Below are 17,574 nucleotides of genomic sequence, written 5' to 3'. Positions count from 1 at the left end.
TATGTATATATGTATATAAAGGTATATACAGTATAGGTATATATGTATGTATATATGTATATAAAGGTATATACAGTATAGGTATATATGTATGTATATATGTATATAAAGGTATATACAGTATAGGTATATATGTATGTATATATGTATATAAAGGTATATACAGTATAGGTATATATGTATGTATATATATATATAAAGGTATATACAGTATAGGTATATATGTATGTATATATGTATATAAAGGTATATATGTATGTATATATGTATATAAAGGTATATACAGTATAGGTATATATGTATGTTTATATGTATATAAAGGTATATACAGTATAGGTATATATGTATGTATATGTGTATATAAAGGTATATACAGTATAGGTATATATGTATGTATATATGTATATAAAGGTATATACAGTATAGGTATATATGTATGTATATATGTATATAAAGGTATATATGTATGTATATATGTATATAAAGGTATATACAGTATAGGTATATATGTATGTTTATATGTATATAAAGGTATATACAGTATAGGTATATATGTATGTATATATGTATATAAAGGTATATACAGTATAGGTATATATGTATGTATATATGTATATAAAGGTATATATGTATGTATATATGTATATAAAGGTATATATGTATATAAAGGTATATATGTATGTATATATGTATATAAAAATATATACAGTATAGGTATATATGTATGTATATATGTATATAAAGGTATATACAGTATAGGTATATATGTATGTATATATGTATATAAAGGTATATACAGTATAGGTATATATGTATGTATATATGTATATAAAGGTATATATGTATGTATATATGTATATAAAGGTATATACAGTATAGGTATATATGTATGTATATATGTATATAAAGGTATATATGTATGTATATATGTATATAAAGGTATATACAGTATAGGTATATATGTATGTTTATATGTATATAAAGGTATATACAGTATAGGTATATATGTATGTATATGTGTATATAAAGGTATATACAGTATAGGTATATATGTATGTATATATGTATATAAAGGTATATACAGTATAGGTATATATGTATGTATATATGTATATAAAGGTATATATGTATGTATATATGTATATAAAGGTATATACAGTATAGGTATATATGTATGTTTATATGTATATAAAGGTATATACAGTATAGGTATATATGTATGTATATATGTATATAAAGGTATATACAGTATAGGTATATATGTATGTATATATGTATATAAAGGTATATACAGTATAGGTATATATGTATGTATATATGTATATAAAGGTATATACAGTACAGGCGTAATGTGATCAAACTTTCTTGTTCTTGTCAAAAGTCTAGCAGCCGCATTTTGTACCAACTGTAATCTTTTAATGCTAGACATGGGGAGACAAAAGGTGACCAAGGCTGTCCTTTGTCACCAATTCTGTTCATAACTTTTATGGACAGAATTTCTAGGCGCAGTCAAGGCGTTGAGGGGTTCCGGTTTGGTAACCGCAGGATTAGGTCTCTGCTTTTTGCAGATGATGTGGTCCTGATGGCTTCATCTGGCCGGGATCTTCAGCTCTCGCTGGATCGGTTCGCAGCTGAGTGTGAAGCGACCAGAATGAGAATCAGCACCTCCAAGTCCGAGTCCATGGTTCTCACCCGGAAAAGGGTGGAATGCCATCTCCGGGTTGGGGAGGAGACCCTGCCCCAAGTGGAGGAGTTCAAGTACCTAGGAGTCTTGTTCACGAGTGGGGGAAGAGTGGATGGTGAGATCGACAGGCGGATCGGTGCGGCGTCTTCAGTAATGCGGACGTTGTACCGATCCGTTGTGGTGAAGAAGGAGCTGAGCCGGAAGGCAAAGCTCTCAATTTACCGATTCATCTACATTCCCATCCTCACCTATGGTCAAGAGCTTTGGGTCATGACCGAAAGGATAAGATCACGGGTACAAGCGGCCCAAATGAGTTTCCAGGTCTCTCCCTTAGAGATAGGGTGAGAAGCTCTGCCATCCAGGAGGAACTCAAAGTAAAGCCGCTGCTCCTCCACATGGAGAGGAGCCAGATGAGGTGGTTCGGGCATCTGGTCAGGATGCCACCCGAACGCCTCCCTAGGGATGTGTTTAGGGCACGTCCAACCGGTAGGAGGCCACGGGGAAGACCCAGGACACGTTGGGAAGACTATGTCTCCCGGCTGGCCTGGGCTAAACGAAGTGGCTGGGGAGAGGGAAGTCTGGGCATCCGTGCTTAAGCTGCTGCCCCCGCGACCCGACCTCGGATAAGCGGAAGAAGATGGATGGCTGCAGAGGGCAGTGGCGATCTTGCACGCTGTCCCAGTCCAAGCTAGAACAAGAAAGCAGGAAGTATATTGGCGCAGTTGCGATGTGTCTGTTAGCTAAACAGCACAATTTCTGTGATTGCAATTAAAAGGCGGACTTGTCTACAGTCTCACGCCCTCATTTATCCAGCCAACATTGTAACACAAATAAGTGGATGCCAGGACGCGCCCCTTTCAATTGCGTACTTAAGGCTCGCCTCAGCTAGCAAGGGCAGCGAGTATTTCTGTGGTTATACGGTTCCTCACTGAGTCCCCCGGAAGTGTGCCGCCAAATGTTTCTAAACAGGAAATGTTTTGGTTTTTGAAATGAAGCATTATAATTAGTTAAAAAATAGCAATTTACGGTTAATTTTCAATATACACGCATTGCCTCTATCAGGGGGGTCCAATGTGCGGTTCGCAGGGAATTTTTCGAAAAATACGATTAAAAAAATACAAACATAAACAGTGGTAAAAAACAGCAAACAGGTGAGATTTAACAAGACAATGTTGCAATTTTGACTCTTACTAACACAAAGCTGCCATGCAGGCTGTTTCTTTCTTAAAAAAAATAATGAATCAAAATCAATGTCATTATGAATTATTGACCTATTTAAGGCTCCAATTATGTCCCACTTTGAGATATTTTTTGAGTAAAATGTTGCATATTTTATGTTTGCCACACGTTTTTTTTTAAAACGAACAAACAAAAAACATAAACAACAATAAAACTTATAATTGGCGAATATATCAGAAGTCGATCTTGAGATTATTGTGCTAAAAGTAAACAAAATAATTATAATTTTTTTTTTAACACTTTAATGAGTAGGACCCTTTTGGATCCCCAATCATTTTAACGTGGACCCCGACTTAAACAAGTTGAAAAACTTATTGGGGTGTTACCATTTAGTGGTCAATTGTACGGAATATGTACTGTACTGTGCAATCTACTAATAAAAGTTTCAATCAATCAATCAAGTGTGATTTTTTTTTAAGTATCATTGCTCAAAAAATAAAAATGAATTAAAATCAATGTTGTTATGACTTATTGACATTTTTAAGATACACTTATTATATAATCTAAAATATTCCACTTAAAAATGTTATTGGGTGAAAATATTGCATATTTTGTGTTTTTTCTATAGAAAAAAAATATTTTTTTTTGACAAAAAGAGCATACAACTAATTTAAAAAAAAATATTGACAGGTAGACCTAATATTGATCTAAAGCAGTGGTCCCCAACCTTTTTGTATCCGCGGACCAGTCAACGCTTAATAATTTGTCCTTTTTTTTTCTTTTTCTTCTTTGTCACGAAAAAAGGACGTTTTTGTCATGAAAAAGGGAGTTTTTTTGTGGTTGGTGCACTATTTGTAAGTGTATATTGTGTTTTTTATGTTGATTTTATTAGAAAAAAAAAAAAAAAAAAAAAAATTAATTAATTAATTAATTTTTTTTATAAAAAAATCTTCTGCGGCCCGGTACCAATCGGGCCACGGCGGCCCGGTGGTTGGGAACCACTGATCTAAAGCATCCATCCATCCATTTTTTTACCGTTTATTCCCTTTTTTTGGGGTCGCGGGTGGCGCCGGCGCCTATCTCAGCTACAATCGGGGGCGGAAGGCGGCGTACACCCTGGACAAGTCGCCACCTGGTTCTCAGATGGGGGTACTTGAAGGTATGCCAAGGGGTACGTGAGATTTTTAAAAAATGTTCTAAAAATAGCAACAATTCAAAAATACTTTATAAATATATTTATTGAATAATACTTCAACAAAATATGAATGTAAGTCCATAAAGTGTGAAAAGAAAAGCAACAATGCAATATTCAGTGTTGACAGATGGATTTTTTGTGGACATGTTCTATAAATTTTGATGTTAAAGATTTCTTTTTTTGTGAAGAAATGTTTAGAATGAAGTTTGTGAATCCAGATGGATCTCTATTACAATCCCCAAAGAGGGCTCTTTAAGTTGATGATTACTTCTATGTGGAGAAATCTGCATTTATAATTAATCACATGTTTTTTTTTTCAACAAGTTTTTAGTTATTTTTCTATCTTTTTTCCAAAGAGTTCAAGAAAAAAACACTACAAATAAGCAATATTTTGCACTGTTATACAATTTAATAAATCAGACACTGATGACATAGTGCTGTATTTTACTTCTTTATTCAACCAAAAATGCTTTGCTCTGATTAGGTACTTGAACTAAAAAAATGTTCACAGGGGGTACATCACTGAAAAAAGGTTGAGAACCACTGTAATAGAGATTTAAGCCTATAATAATAATAATCCTGAATAATGACATTTTTTTATATTTTTTTGACCAAAACCCTTTGGTGTCACCGGGATCAAGCCTGAGTGGAGGCCTAAATGTATATTTGTATACATATATTGTATTGTTTTTTTTTTAAATAAAAAAATATCAAAATGGCCCCAGCTTGCTTTGATTTTTCTGTGTGCGGCTCTCAGTGGAAAAAGTCAGGACACCCCTGGCCTGTTTGTAAACCTGGCCCCTACCAAGATGGCCGCCTGGTGGTGACGTGACGTACTTCCTCTTCCATATCCGCTGTCAATGGTTGAGGTTTATTTACAACCTGCTGACACCAGTCAACATGCACTCTAATAAAACATTCTACTTCTACACATATTCATTGTTTTATTTTCCTATACTTCTAGACTTACGTAGTTATTCATGTTTGTTGCCTCTTGTGAGCCGCCAACGTGTGTTGCTATGGTAACCCGGCTCAGTGGAAATAAGGTGCCTGCGCCTTTAAGAGGCTACAGCTCCCCCGGATGACGTAATGCTTTTATTTTCACGGCCGTGACTTCATCTGAGCAAAGACTCTCTCAAACTTCCACTTTCTCCTTCTCGACTCAATTCGGGTCCCCGGCGGACTCCAAAGTTCGTCTTGTCCACAATCCGACCCGTCGACGCGCCATTTGACTCCGACGTCGACATTTCCAACGGTGAGTTGAGAATGTTGTGCTCAGCGTCACAAGTCTGTCTAGTCTTCGTCGTCCCAACAAGTTAGTAGTACTACTAGTCCTAGTACCTCACAACTTGCACTCTTTCTTCCGCTTAAGTGGGCCTACTTGAACCATAGTTAGCAGTCAAAGCTGAACATTAGTCAAACTTTGAATTAATGCAGCTTTATTCTATTGTAATAAATGACCTCCAAACTTTGAAATGTAGGTAAAATTGGAAGAAGTTTAAACCTTGTGCTCTGATTGGCCAGCAGTCTGCCCCGCCCACTCTGATCAGGTTGAACCAGCAGGTCAAAGTCCTGATTGGCGGCACACTTGAACCTTTGTCAGGTGAGAACGGTTGTTATAGTGATGGTAGTTCTAGTGATGGTAGTTCTAGTGATGGTAGTTCTAGTGATGGTAGTTCTAGTGACGGTAGTTCTAGTGACGGTAGTTCTAGTGACGGTTGTTCTAGTGACGGTAGTTCTAGTGACGGTAGTTCTAGTGACGGTAGTTCTAGTGACGGTTGTTATAGTGACGGTAGTTCTAGTGATGGTAGTTCTAGTGATGGTAGTTCTAGTGATGGTAGTTCTAGTGACGGTAGTTCTAGTGACGGTAGTTCTAGTGACGGTAGTTCTAGTGATGGTAGTTATAGTGACGGTAGTTCTAGTGACGGTAGTTCTAGTGATGGTAGTTCTAGTGATGGTAGTTCTAGTGATGGTAGTTCTAGTGATGGTAGTTATAGTGACGGTAGTTCTAGTGATGGTAGTTCTAGTGATGGTAGTTCTAGTGACGGTAGTTCTAGTGACGGTAGTTCTAGTGACGGTAGTTCTAGTGATGGTTTGATCAGGCGTCATGTAGCGTTTCGACACATTGCAAAACTGTATTGATACTGTGTCACTAAATACTGACATCTGCTGGACATTAAACATCCCTACAGGCAACACATGGACCTACTCAACTGACACTGATTTTATGACCTAGGACAGGTGTCACCAACACCAGGTAGCCTGTAAGGACCAGATGAGTCGCCCGCTGGCCTGTTCTAAAAATAGCTCAAAAAGCAGCATTTACCTGCCTCTATTTATTTTATTTTATTTATTTACTTACTAGCAAGCTGGTCTCGCTTTGCTCGACATGTTTAATTCTAAGAAAGACAAAACTCAAATAGAATTTGAAAATCCAAGAAAATATTTTAAAGAGTTGGTCTTCACTTGTTTAAATAAATTCATTTTTTTTTTTTTACTTTGCTTCTTATAACATCCAAAAAGACAATTTTAGAGAAAAAATACAACCTTAAAAATGATTTTAGAATTTTTAAACACATATACCTTTTTTCCTTTTAAATTCCTTCCTTTTCTTTCCTGACAATTTAAACCAGTGGTGTCGAAGTCAAACACAGAGTTGGCCAACATTTTAAAGTGAACAAAGCCGCGGGCCAAGCAAGGTTACACAAATGAATCTTTTAAAAGGGACCCGGACAACTTTTGCATTGAATGTTGAACAAGCAAGGCTTACATAACTTTGTAGTTATCAATAAATATTGCTCAGTTTGCTACACTGAATTTGCTTTAACACTGAATATGGAACAAGCAACGCTTATATAACTTAATAGTGCAAAATTAACTTTCAAAAAACAAATGGAAAAAACATTAAAAGGCATATTAAATACAATTTTAATAAAAAAATTAAATGCCTCTTTTCTATTTGCAGCCTTCTGGGGTAAAAATCAACATTAACTTTTTCCACAGGCTAATAAATTTGAAAATAAATGGGGGGGGCGGGGGTTGTTGGTAGCGGGGGGTTTATATTGTAGCGTCCCGGAAGAGTTATTGCTGCAAGGGGTTCTGGGTATTTGTTCTGTTGTGTTTATGTTGTGTTACGGTGTGGATGTTCTCCCGAAATGTGTTTTTCATTCTTTTTTGGTGTGGGTTCACAGTTTGGCGCATATTTGTAACAGTGTTAAAGTTGTTTATACAGCCTCCCTCTGTGTGACCTGTATGGCTGTTGACCAAGTATGCCTTGCATTCACATACCTGTGTGTAGAAGCCGCATATATTATGTGACTGGGCCGGCACGCTGTTTGTATGGAAGAAATGCGGAAGTGACGCCAGGTTATAGAGGGCGCTAAAGGCAGTGCCTTTAAGGCACGCCCCCAATATTGTTGTCCGGGTGGAAATCGGGAGAATGTTTCGGGAGGGACAGTGAAATTCGGAAGGGTTGGCAAGTATGAGTATTAGCGGTGAATGCTGTATAGTACCGGCGGGCCAGCTCTAATGTTAATTTGATGTTGCCCCAAGGGCCAAATGAAATTACACGGCGGGCCACATTTGGCCCGCGGGCCAGAGTTTGACACCCATGATTTAACTCAATGTTCAAGTATTATTTTTTTTATTATTGTAAAGAATAATAAATACATTTCAATTTAATTTTTCATCTTAGCTTCTGTTTTTTTGACAAAGAATATTTGTGAAATATTTCTTCAAACTTATTATGATTAAAATAAAATAAAAAATTCTGGCAAATGTAGAAAATCTGTAGAATCAAATTTAAATCTTATTTCAAAGTCTTTTGAATTTCTTTTAAAATTTTTGTTCTGGAAAATCTAGAAGAAATAATGATTTGTCTTTGTTAGAAATATAGCTTGGTCCAATTTGTTATATATTATAACAAAGTGCAGATTGGATTTTAACCTATTTAAAACATGTCATCAAAATTCTAAAATTAATCTTAATCAGGAAAGATTACTAAGGATGATCCGTAAATTCTTTTTTAAATTTTTTCAAAAAGATTCGAATTAGCTAGTTTTTCTCTTCATTTTTTTTGGGGTTGAATTTTGAATTTTAAAGAGTCGAAATTGAAGATAAACTATGTTTTAATATTAAATTTTCATTTTTTTCGTGTTTTCTCCTCTTTCAAACCGTTCAATTAAGTGTTTTTTTTTCATCATTTATTCTCTACAAAAAAAAAACCTTCCATAAAAGGAAAAAAAATGTATGACGGAATGACAGACAGAAATACCCATTTTTTATTATATATAGATTTATTTATTAAAGGTAAATTGAGTAAATTGGCTATTTCTGGCAATTTATTTAAGTGTGTATCAAACTGGTAGCCCTTGGCATTAATCAGTACCCAAGAAGTAGCTCTTGGTTTCAAAAAGGTTGGTGACCCCTGACCTAGTATATGCAATAATATAAACCAAGTGATTGTATTTCATTTAGGATGATTTCATATTTTAATTTGAATAAAAATATATTTTTATCTTTTAGATACAGTCAATAAATAATTCATCATAACATGGAAATCTAAGAGAACGTGTTGTGAATGAGGATACTTGTAGACTGGGAATTTTTTTTATTTTTTTACATGCGCTCTGAATACGCACTGTTGATTGATTGATTGGTTGATTGATTGATTGAAACGTTTATTAGTAGATTGCACAGTACAGTACATATTATTAGTAGATTGCACAGTACAGTACATATTATTAGTAGATTGCACAGTACAGTACATATTATTAGTAGATTGCACAGTACAGTACATATTATTAGTAGATTGCACAGTACAGTACATATTATTAGTAGATTGCACAGTACAGTACATATTATTAGTAGATTGCACAGTACAGTACATATTCCGTACAATTGCCCACTAAATGGTAACACCCCAATACGTTTTTCAGCTTGTTTTAAATCGGGGTCCACGTTAATCAATTCATGGTAAAAAGGTAATGGGTTCGAGCTGGATTTGAACAAGTGCCCTAAGGCAGTGGTCCCCAACCTGTTTGTATCCGCGGACCGGTCAACGCTTAATAATTTGTCTCGCGGCCGGGGGGGGGGGATCTTTTTTTTTTAATTTTTTTTTTTACTTTGTCATGAAAAAGGGAGGTTTTTGTGGTTGGTGCACTAATAGTAAGTGTAAATTGTGTTTTTTATGTTGATTTAATAAAAAAAATTAAACATTTTTTATATTTATTTATTTATTTTTAAAATTAAAAATGAATACAAAATTATTTTGCGGCGCGGCACTAATGTTGGGGACCACTGCCCTAAGGAACTCAGCATGAACAACTACAGTCCTTCACTCTACCAACTGAGCTGTCGAAAAGATTTGTCGTTACTGTTTTTTAATGCAACCAATCGGATGGTTGTGTGGGTGGGACAATGCTGGAAACTTTGAGAGAACAGGATGAAACCACAAGGAAATGAACACAAATACCTTTTTTTCCGATATATGATCAAAATATTCCCACACGGCGGAAATGATCTCCGACGACGATAAATTACAAATGACCAACGACAGAAGTGCGGCGATTCTGTTGGCAGCAGCATCTCGTTGACAGATGCGCTTCCTTCTAAACACCGTTTGGCGTGCGGACGTCAGTGCGACACAGTTCGCATATCGGTCACGTGACTTTCGAAAAGCGGGCTTCACGGTGGCAGAGGGGTTAGTGCGTCTGCCTCACAATACGAAGGTCCTGCAGTCCTGGGTTCAAATCCAGGCTCGGGATCTTTCTGTGTGGAGTTTGCATGTTCTCCCCGTGAATGCGTGGGTTCCCTCCGGGTACTCCGGCTTCCTCCCACCTCCAAAGACATGCACCTGGGGATAGGTTGATTGGCAACACTAAAATTGGCCCTAGTGTGTGAGTGTGAATGTTGTCTGTCTATCTGTGTTGGCCCTGCGATGAGGTGGCGACTTGTCCAGGGTGTACCCCGCCTTCCGCCCGATTGTAGCTGAGATAGGCGCCAGCGCCCCCCGCGACCCCGAAAGGGAATAAGCGGTAGAAAATGGATGGATGGATGGTACGCGCACCGACACAGGGTTTTGCTCCACGAGCTCGACGCATGCGCCGATGCATCGGTGTTGCCAGACCCATCACTAATGGTAGCGCTCACCTGGCCATGGGAGGAGTCTGAGATGGGCATGATGTTGATTATTGATGATTGCGACGGTCTAATGGCGTCAACCCTTTTTAAAGTGTGCTCTCCACTTTGAAAAGGGTTGATGACACGGAGGCGCCGCAGACCGCCACTCTCACTTCCTTCTTTTTTTACTCCCACAGTGAGAAAGCGTCCGTGCCGCCAGCAAGTCCCATGATGATGTCATCACCACTTGACTTTTGACTCCTCCCCCTCCGACACGCACTGGGCAGTTCTGAGGACAGCGGCGCCTGTCGGGGGGGAAGGGGGAGGGCTGAGGTCCAGACGCCAACATGTCTTCTTGTGAAACCTTCACCACTTGGCTGCATTGACACAGCAAGGCGGAAGCGACGATTGGTGGGTGGAGCTACAAGTAGACAGGGCGGTAATGAGTAGTGAAGGGTCTGCAGTACTGTGAGTCGTGCCTGGGACCGGGGACACAAGCGGGCATGCTGAGGCCCGGCAGTGTGCGGCCCATCAGGGCGGAGGGTCTGGTGGCGCTGCTGGAGGGCGGTCTGGACCGCGTGGTTCTGATTGACAGCAGACCCTTTGTGGACTACAACACCTCCCACATCCTGGACGCCGTCAACGTCAACTGTTCCAAACTGATGAAGAGGAGACTTCTGCAGGACAAAGTCCACATCACAGAACTGCTCCAGCACTCGGCCAGCAACAAGGTCAGAACCTCCTGCACTTCCTGCTACACACACCTCAACACCTGCTGGGCCTAATGTGTGTGTGTGTATATGTGTGTGTGTTCAGTTGGAGTTGCAGGCCGACCATGAAGTAGTTGTGTATGATCAGAGTTCTTCGGACCCGTCCTCTCTCAGCGCCGATGGCTTCGTCAGCACCTTGTTGCTCAAACTGGAGCACAACTTTCCGTCCGTGCACCTGCTGGCGGGTGAGTGCACGTGCAATGTTTTGGGGGCGGAGTTTGCCGTGCAGCGCACCAACACACAGAGGGTGTGGATTAGTGCACTTGTGTATTTACATTTAGTTTTTGAGTGCATGAGTGCGTTATGCTTGCGTACTTTTACACTGAAGGCTTTTTTGTGAATAAGTGAGCTATGCTTGCTTACTTGTTATACTTTTAGTCTTCTCAGTACAGGAGTGCAATACACTTGCGTACTTAAACTTAGTCTTTTGAGTACATAAGTGTGTTACCCTGGCGTACTTACAGTTAGTCCTTTAAGTACAGAAGTGCGTTACTTATGTGTATTTATACTTAGGGCTTGATTTACTAAAGGTGTGCATGTACTAAAACACGTGCAAATCTGATAGCACACAGAAAGCTGATCTACTAAACGCGTGCAAAGAGGATTACGTCTGTAAAGACACAAAATAAGGCGTGCAAGCCATTTTTCGTCTCTGTCTTCATCAATATGCAAAATTTTAGGAGACGATGCAAACATAATTATTTAGCAAGTGCAATGTGATCACTGTTTCGCGAGGACTTTTCAGCGTTTAATTTGGCACTTGTCAGGTCATGCAAAGGATCAGGACTAACGCTGCAAAGACAGACAATGGACTGACGAGAGTCCTCTGTCCTATGTCTCAACATTTTGATAGTCAGAAAAAAAAAAATTAAATTACATATTGTCTATTCAGCAACATTATTTTATCATGTCACAGAATATATGTTATTAAAATATCTAATGTAGAAAAAAAGTAAGTGTGCATTGTTGTGTGTTTTATGGAGTTAAAGAGCCAATTAAACGCGCCTTCGGAAGTAAGGAAAAAAAGTGGGTTTCATTTAGAAGTGGGAATTTTTGGGCACCTCACAATTTGATTATGATTCAGGAGCTACAATTTGATAAAATTATTATTGATGCATTTTTAATTCATGTATATTGATGCAGTTTTATATTTCGTTTCATTTATCATTTGCAACTTTAAAAAAACTATTCATGTGGAATAATAAACGGATAAATTAATTCTCACATTGTATTAAATTAATGAAAATGTGGGCAAAACTGGACCATAAGTACCCTATGATAAAGGAGCTGGTCAGATGTTTCGGTGAGGTCGCTCGCTGCAGTCAGCCACATTTTTAGAACTGTCTACGTTACTTTATTTTCAATTAATAAATGGATTATTGATGTTTACTAATTGATTCTATAATCGGCCATGTCCCAATTGCGATGCATGTAAAAATCGATGACTTCCCCCACCCCCAGTTTCATTGTAGATACACTGCACAACTGCGTCTAAAATGTGGTACATGTCTCCTGCATACTTGAATACATAGTAAAACACCCAAAATAGGAGCATGCCATGTATGTGCATTAAACGGGGTATCTGCGGGGTCTTTAAAAGCCTACAAGTTGTATTTAAAGCCTCACAATGTCGAAAATTCTCCTAAAATCTCAAAGGTCTTAAATACAATTACAAAAGGCCTTAAAAATCTGTTTACTTTACTTTTATCTAAAACATGCACACACTTCAGTCTCACTTTTAAATGTTTCGATTTTTGAGGACGCGATAACGTAACTAAAAAGGGGACTACCTGTGCTGCCCGGTCAGAATTAATCACGCACCACGAGTTAGTGTGTTGTTACAGTTTAGCAAAGCAGCAGAGAAAACTTAACAAAAGCCCACAGCAAAGCCAAATGACTTGCATAAAATGGGTAAGTGCAAGTTCAATGATTTTATGACTCCAGAAAGATCAATTTAATGCATGCTTGAAGCCAGTGGATGGAAACAAAGTGTTTAGGACCCAAATGTGGAGCCATCAAGAAAGGAAGCGTTTGTAAACATGGCAGTGAAAGTGAATGGAATGATAATGTAAAAGTGACCAATGTGAGAGAAGTTGGTGTCAAAAGATGCTGAAACGCCACAAACACTTGCACAACTATACAAGGATTCACTCGAGTGTTATGTGAGATGTTTACTAGTGAAATCATACTATTAAATAAAACAGGTACACGCTAATATATATGTGGTAGTAGTGTACTCACAGCAGTTAACCCCCAAAAATATATACTTCTAATATTATTTCAGGTCAGCTTCTCATGCCTAATCTGTTCTCCAAATTCATACAGCAACTGACATTAACAGCTATAAAGGTTGGCTGTGTAGTGTTTACACTCCGTTTATGGAGGGGTGAGGAAAGCAAGGAAGATTTGCGAATGTCATCTTGTCATGCCTAAATAAAAACTAGTCCTTCTTTTATTAGCAAAATGTTTTCAAAGAAGTCACCAAAAACAGGTACAAATGTACACACCAGATACAAAATGGCAGATAAGGATGTAGTACTGTATTTGGTTTTATCGGTTTGTTTATTTCTAACAGCCGCAAAAGTTAACCATTTAGCTTTAGCTGTAACTTTCACAGTCAGTGTATTGTTGTGCTTCCCTCTACCATTGCTGACGTTCTGGTTGGTGTTACTTGAAAACACCTGATATGAAGCACACTGCATCATTTGCAAGAAAACACTTCTGTGGCAAATCTGAAAGATGACTGCTATGTTTGCAACATTTTTAAAATTAGGTCACAATAGATAGGCTTCTGGTGTATTTAGTTGTTTCAACCAATTTGTTTTCCAATGAGAAAGAGGAGTGAATTAATTAATATTCTTACTTGTACTTTTATATGGATATAAAATGATCTTAAATCATATTCATTATGGTTTTAAAAAGTCTTAAATTTGAATTGTTGAGACCCTGAGTAAATGAGCGTCGTCGTGGTGATGCCACATACAGTACATGCAAAATCCTCATTTAATTAAGACGATCTGTGGCTCTTTTCAATTGCACATGCAGTCTCAGTAAATCACATGCAACACGCCCACTAATATTACACGCTATTTTATAGATTGCACACGCTGTTCAATGCCTGGTGTTTGTATCTTAGTAAATCAGGCCCTTCGTCTTTTGAGTGCATAAGTGTGTTATGCTTAAATACTTACAGTACACTTAAGTCTTTTTAGTGAGTATGTGCGCTACCCTTGTTAGTCTTCTCAGTGTCAGTGTGTTACACTTGCGTACTTAGTGTTCGAAGTACAGAAGTGTGTTACACTTGTGTGCTTAGTATTCGAAGTACAGAAGTGCATTACACTTGCGTATTCACACTCGGTTTTTGAGTGCATAAGTCCCTTTCGCTTGCGTACTTACACTTAAGTATTTTTAGTGTATACTTTCAGTACGTACAGTTATTCTTTGTGGCGCTTACATGCTTCCCCTTAGTCTTCTGAGTACATACAGGTAAGTGCAAAAAACTTGGCTACTTTCTCTTAGTCAATGGAACATACAGTATACAGTTTTGGTGTTTACTTGAGTCATATTGCAGTCTACACAAATCTCTTGTATGTCAGTAGACTGCCATCTATTGGTCACACTTATCATTTCACCATGTACCAAATTAAAGAGCTTCGAGGTCGGTAAGCACAACCAAAATTATTCCGTACATTAGGTGCAACGGGTTATAAGGCACACTGTCGAGTTTTGAGAAAATGAAAATATTTTAAGTGCGCCTTACAGTCCGTAAAATATGGTACATCAAAATGTATAGACTTTCAATACCCAGATGTTATACTCACGACGCTTAGTGTGCAGTGATAGACACTTACCACTCTCAGTAGTCACCATCTGGGGTATGCAGCAGAAGGGGCGTGGCTAACTGGAGTGATTGCAATTCACCAATAAAAAGCCTAGAAGAAAAAGCGGTACATACAGGACCTTACAAAAGTAAGTACATACTGTATCTCACATTTGTGCAAATATTTGATGACAGCCACACCTTGATACAATGAAGTACTACTACTCTCCCACTCAGTGGTCTAGTGGTTAGAGTGTCCGCCCTGAGATCGGTAGGTTGGAAGTTCAAACCCCGGCCGAGTAATACCAAAGACTATAAAAAAAAAAAAAATGGGAGCCATTACCTCCCTGCTTGGCACTCAGCATCAAGGTTTGGAGCTGGGGGTTAAATCACCAAAAATGATTCCGGGGCGCGGTACCACTGCTGCCCGCTGCTCCCCTCACTTCCCAGGGGGTGATCAAGAGGATGGGTCAAATGCAGAGGACACATTTCACCACACCTAGTGTGTGTGTGACAATCATAGTTACTTTAACTTAACTTAAGAGTAGTCAGTGTACAGCTTATAAAACTGTGTACATTTACTGTTCCTCGACACAACCATTTCTGCAATAAACGGGGTTTGGAAGATGTTCTAAGCTAGAAGAACTGAAGGTTTAATTTTTCATTTTTTTCCCCTTAAAAAGATCCTCAAATATTTAACCTACCTTTGTGAGGTATTTTATTGTGATTCATTAAGTACTTATTGAAGCGCACTAAAGCAATATCCGTATTTGGCCCTGTGATGAGATGGCAACTTGTCCAGGGTGTACGCCGCCTTCCGCCCGAATGCAGCTGAGATAGGCTCCCGCACCCCCCGAGACCCTGAAAGGGACATGTGGTAGAAAATGGATGGGTAGATGTTTTCGTTTTTATGTCGTCACTTGTGTAGGCTTGTTGGCTTACAATAACTTCCTCACACCGCATGTTTCAAAATAAAAGGGTTGTAATTAGTTACCTGTGTGTCAGGTGGTTTCTCTGAGTTTTCCCGCCTGTTTCCTGGCCTGTGTGAGGGCAAGTCGGTGCTGGTTCCCGCGTGCATGTCACAACCGTGCTTACCTGTGGCCAACACGGGCCCGACACGCATCCTGCCTCACCTGTACCTGGGCTGCCAGCGGGACGTCCTCAACAAGGTACACACACACAGGAACATGTCCTCTCTAGGCAGCGCTGATGACAACGATGTCGTCCTAGGATGTCATGCAGCAGAACGCCATCGCCTATGTGCTCAACGCCAGCAACACGTGTCCCAAACCCGACTTCATTCCAGAGTCTCACTTCCTGCGAGTTCCTGTCAATGACAGTTTCTGTGAGAAGATCCTGCCGTGGTTGGACAGATCCGTGGAGTTCATAGGTCAGCCGCTCGCCTCGTACCCGTTGGAGAAGGTGTCATGTGACATGTGGCGTTTGTCTGTTGCAGAGAAGGCCAAGACCTCCAACGCCTGCGTTCTCGTTCACTGCCTGGCGGGGATCTCCCGCTCCGCCACCATCGCCATCGCGTACATCATGAAGAGGATGGACATGTCTCTGGATGAGGCGTACAGGTCGCTATTTTGCATGCGGCGCCGTGACTCTTGCTGTCTCGCTTTTCTGACCCGCCTTGTGTCATCTGCAGGTTTGTCAAGGAGAAGAGGCCGACCATTTCCCCTAACTTTAACTTCCTGGGTCAGCTGCTGGACTTTGAGAAGAAGATCAAGTGTCCTCGCGTCACGCAAGAGAAGCCCGTCTTTGTGGATCTGCCTCCAGATCGTGATGTCAGCAGGGGGGCGGTGTTGGAGCCCCTCATGCTACCCTGCCTGGTAGAGCGCGCACCTGAGGAACGTCTGCTAGCTCAGGCCCTCGGTGGCCTCCAGCTTGCCGGCGATGACGGCGCTCGCTTAAAACGCTCCTTCTCTCTGGATATCAAGGCTTACGGCGAGCCAGGCGGGGGCGCCGCCCACAGGGGCTTTGTTCCTCATGGCGGGCCAGGAGATGCCACGGCTAAAGCGTGTAACTTCTCTCCTGTGGAGGAGGTCTCGGAGCAAAGTCCAGACAAGGATGACGTGCACGCCACCCAGCAAGCTTCACCCCCACCTGGTACCGCGCCTCAGAGGGTGGAGAAAACCGCCAACTTCCTGTTCGGACAGTCACAGAGCCAGCAGCACCTAGCCAGGGCGGACCCCGGCGGTGCCCTCAAAGGGTGGCACTCAGACATCCTGCTGGGGCCCGTCACCACGTCAGCTTTGTCCTCCTGGTACCTCTCCTCGGACAACACCCGTTTCTACTCCACCTCGGCCATCTTGAGTGGCGGCAGCCTAGCAGGGTACAGCTGTGGGCATGGGCTCGAGGCGGTGCGGCGGCGTGGGCGGCCACAGACGCGAGACCACGGCGACTCTCGCAGGAGCTGGCACGAAGAGAGCAGCTTCGAGAAGCAACTGAAGAGACGAAGCTGTCAGATGGACTTCGGAGACGGCGTGACGGACAGACGTTCCCGTGACGACGTGACACAGCTCGGAACTTGCTCCAGTTTTTCTGGAAGTTTGGAACTCATCCAGGTGTCATGACTAGTGTTCTGCCGCCCCCTGCCCTGCTTTTAGGTTGTCACTATGTTCTGTAGCTCTGCCTCCTTGCTGCATGATGATGATGTTGACTTTGATTAAACATGTGATCACATGTGTGTTACAACATGTTGCAATGACCATGAATGTGATCAGTTTTAGTGTTCTAGAATGTTGTGAAGAACTTAGCTCAATCAACAAGGCTGCACGCATTCAACACAACCTTGTCGTCT

At 40.2% G+C, this 17,574-nt stretch overlaps 1 protein-coding gene across 1 annotated transcript; it reads left to right on the top strand.

Moving 5' to 3' along the window:
• Positions 1 to 5,121: 5,121 nt before the first annotated feature.
• On the top strand, positions 5,122 to 17,468 carry dusp16 (dual specificity phosphatase 16). Its single transcript, XM_061912103.1, has 7 exons — positions 5,122 to 5,313; positions 10,376 to 10,909; positions 10,995 to 11,133; positions 15,774 to 15,937; positions 15,999 to 16,158; positions 16,225 to 16,348; positions 16,420 to 17,468. Exons 2-7 carry the CDS (start codon positions 10,682 to 10,684, stop codon positions 17,345 to 17,347), a joined length of 1,743 nt encoding a protein of 580 aa, XP_061768087.1. The 5' UTR covers positions 5,122 to 5,313; positions 10,376 to 10,681; the 3' UTR covers positions 17,348 to 17,468.
• Positions 17,469 to 17,574: the final 106 nt, after the last annotated feature.

Source organism: Nerophis ophidion, linkage group LG10 (assembly GCF_033978795.1).
Source record: "Nerophis ophidion isolate RoL-2023_Sa linkage group LG10, RoL_Noph_v1.0, whole genome shotgun sequence".
Lineage (NCBI taxonomy): Eukaryota > Metazoa > Chordata > Actinopteri > Syngnathiformes > Syngnathidae > Nerophis > Nerophis ophidion.
The sequence above is the reverse complement of the archived record's forward strand: the minus strand, read 5'-3'. Positions and strand labels throughout refer to the sequence as shown.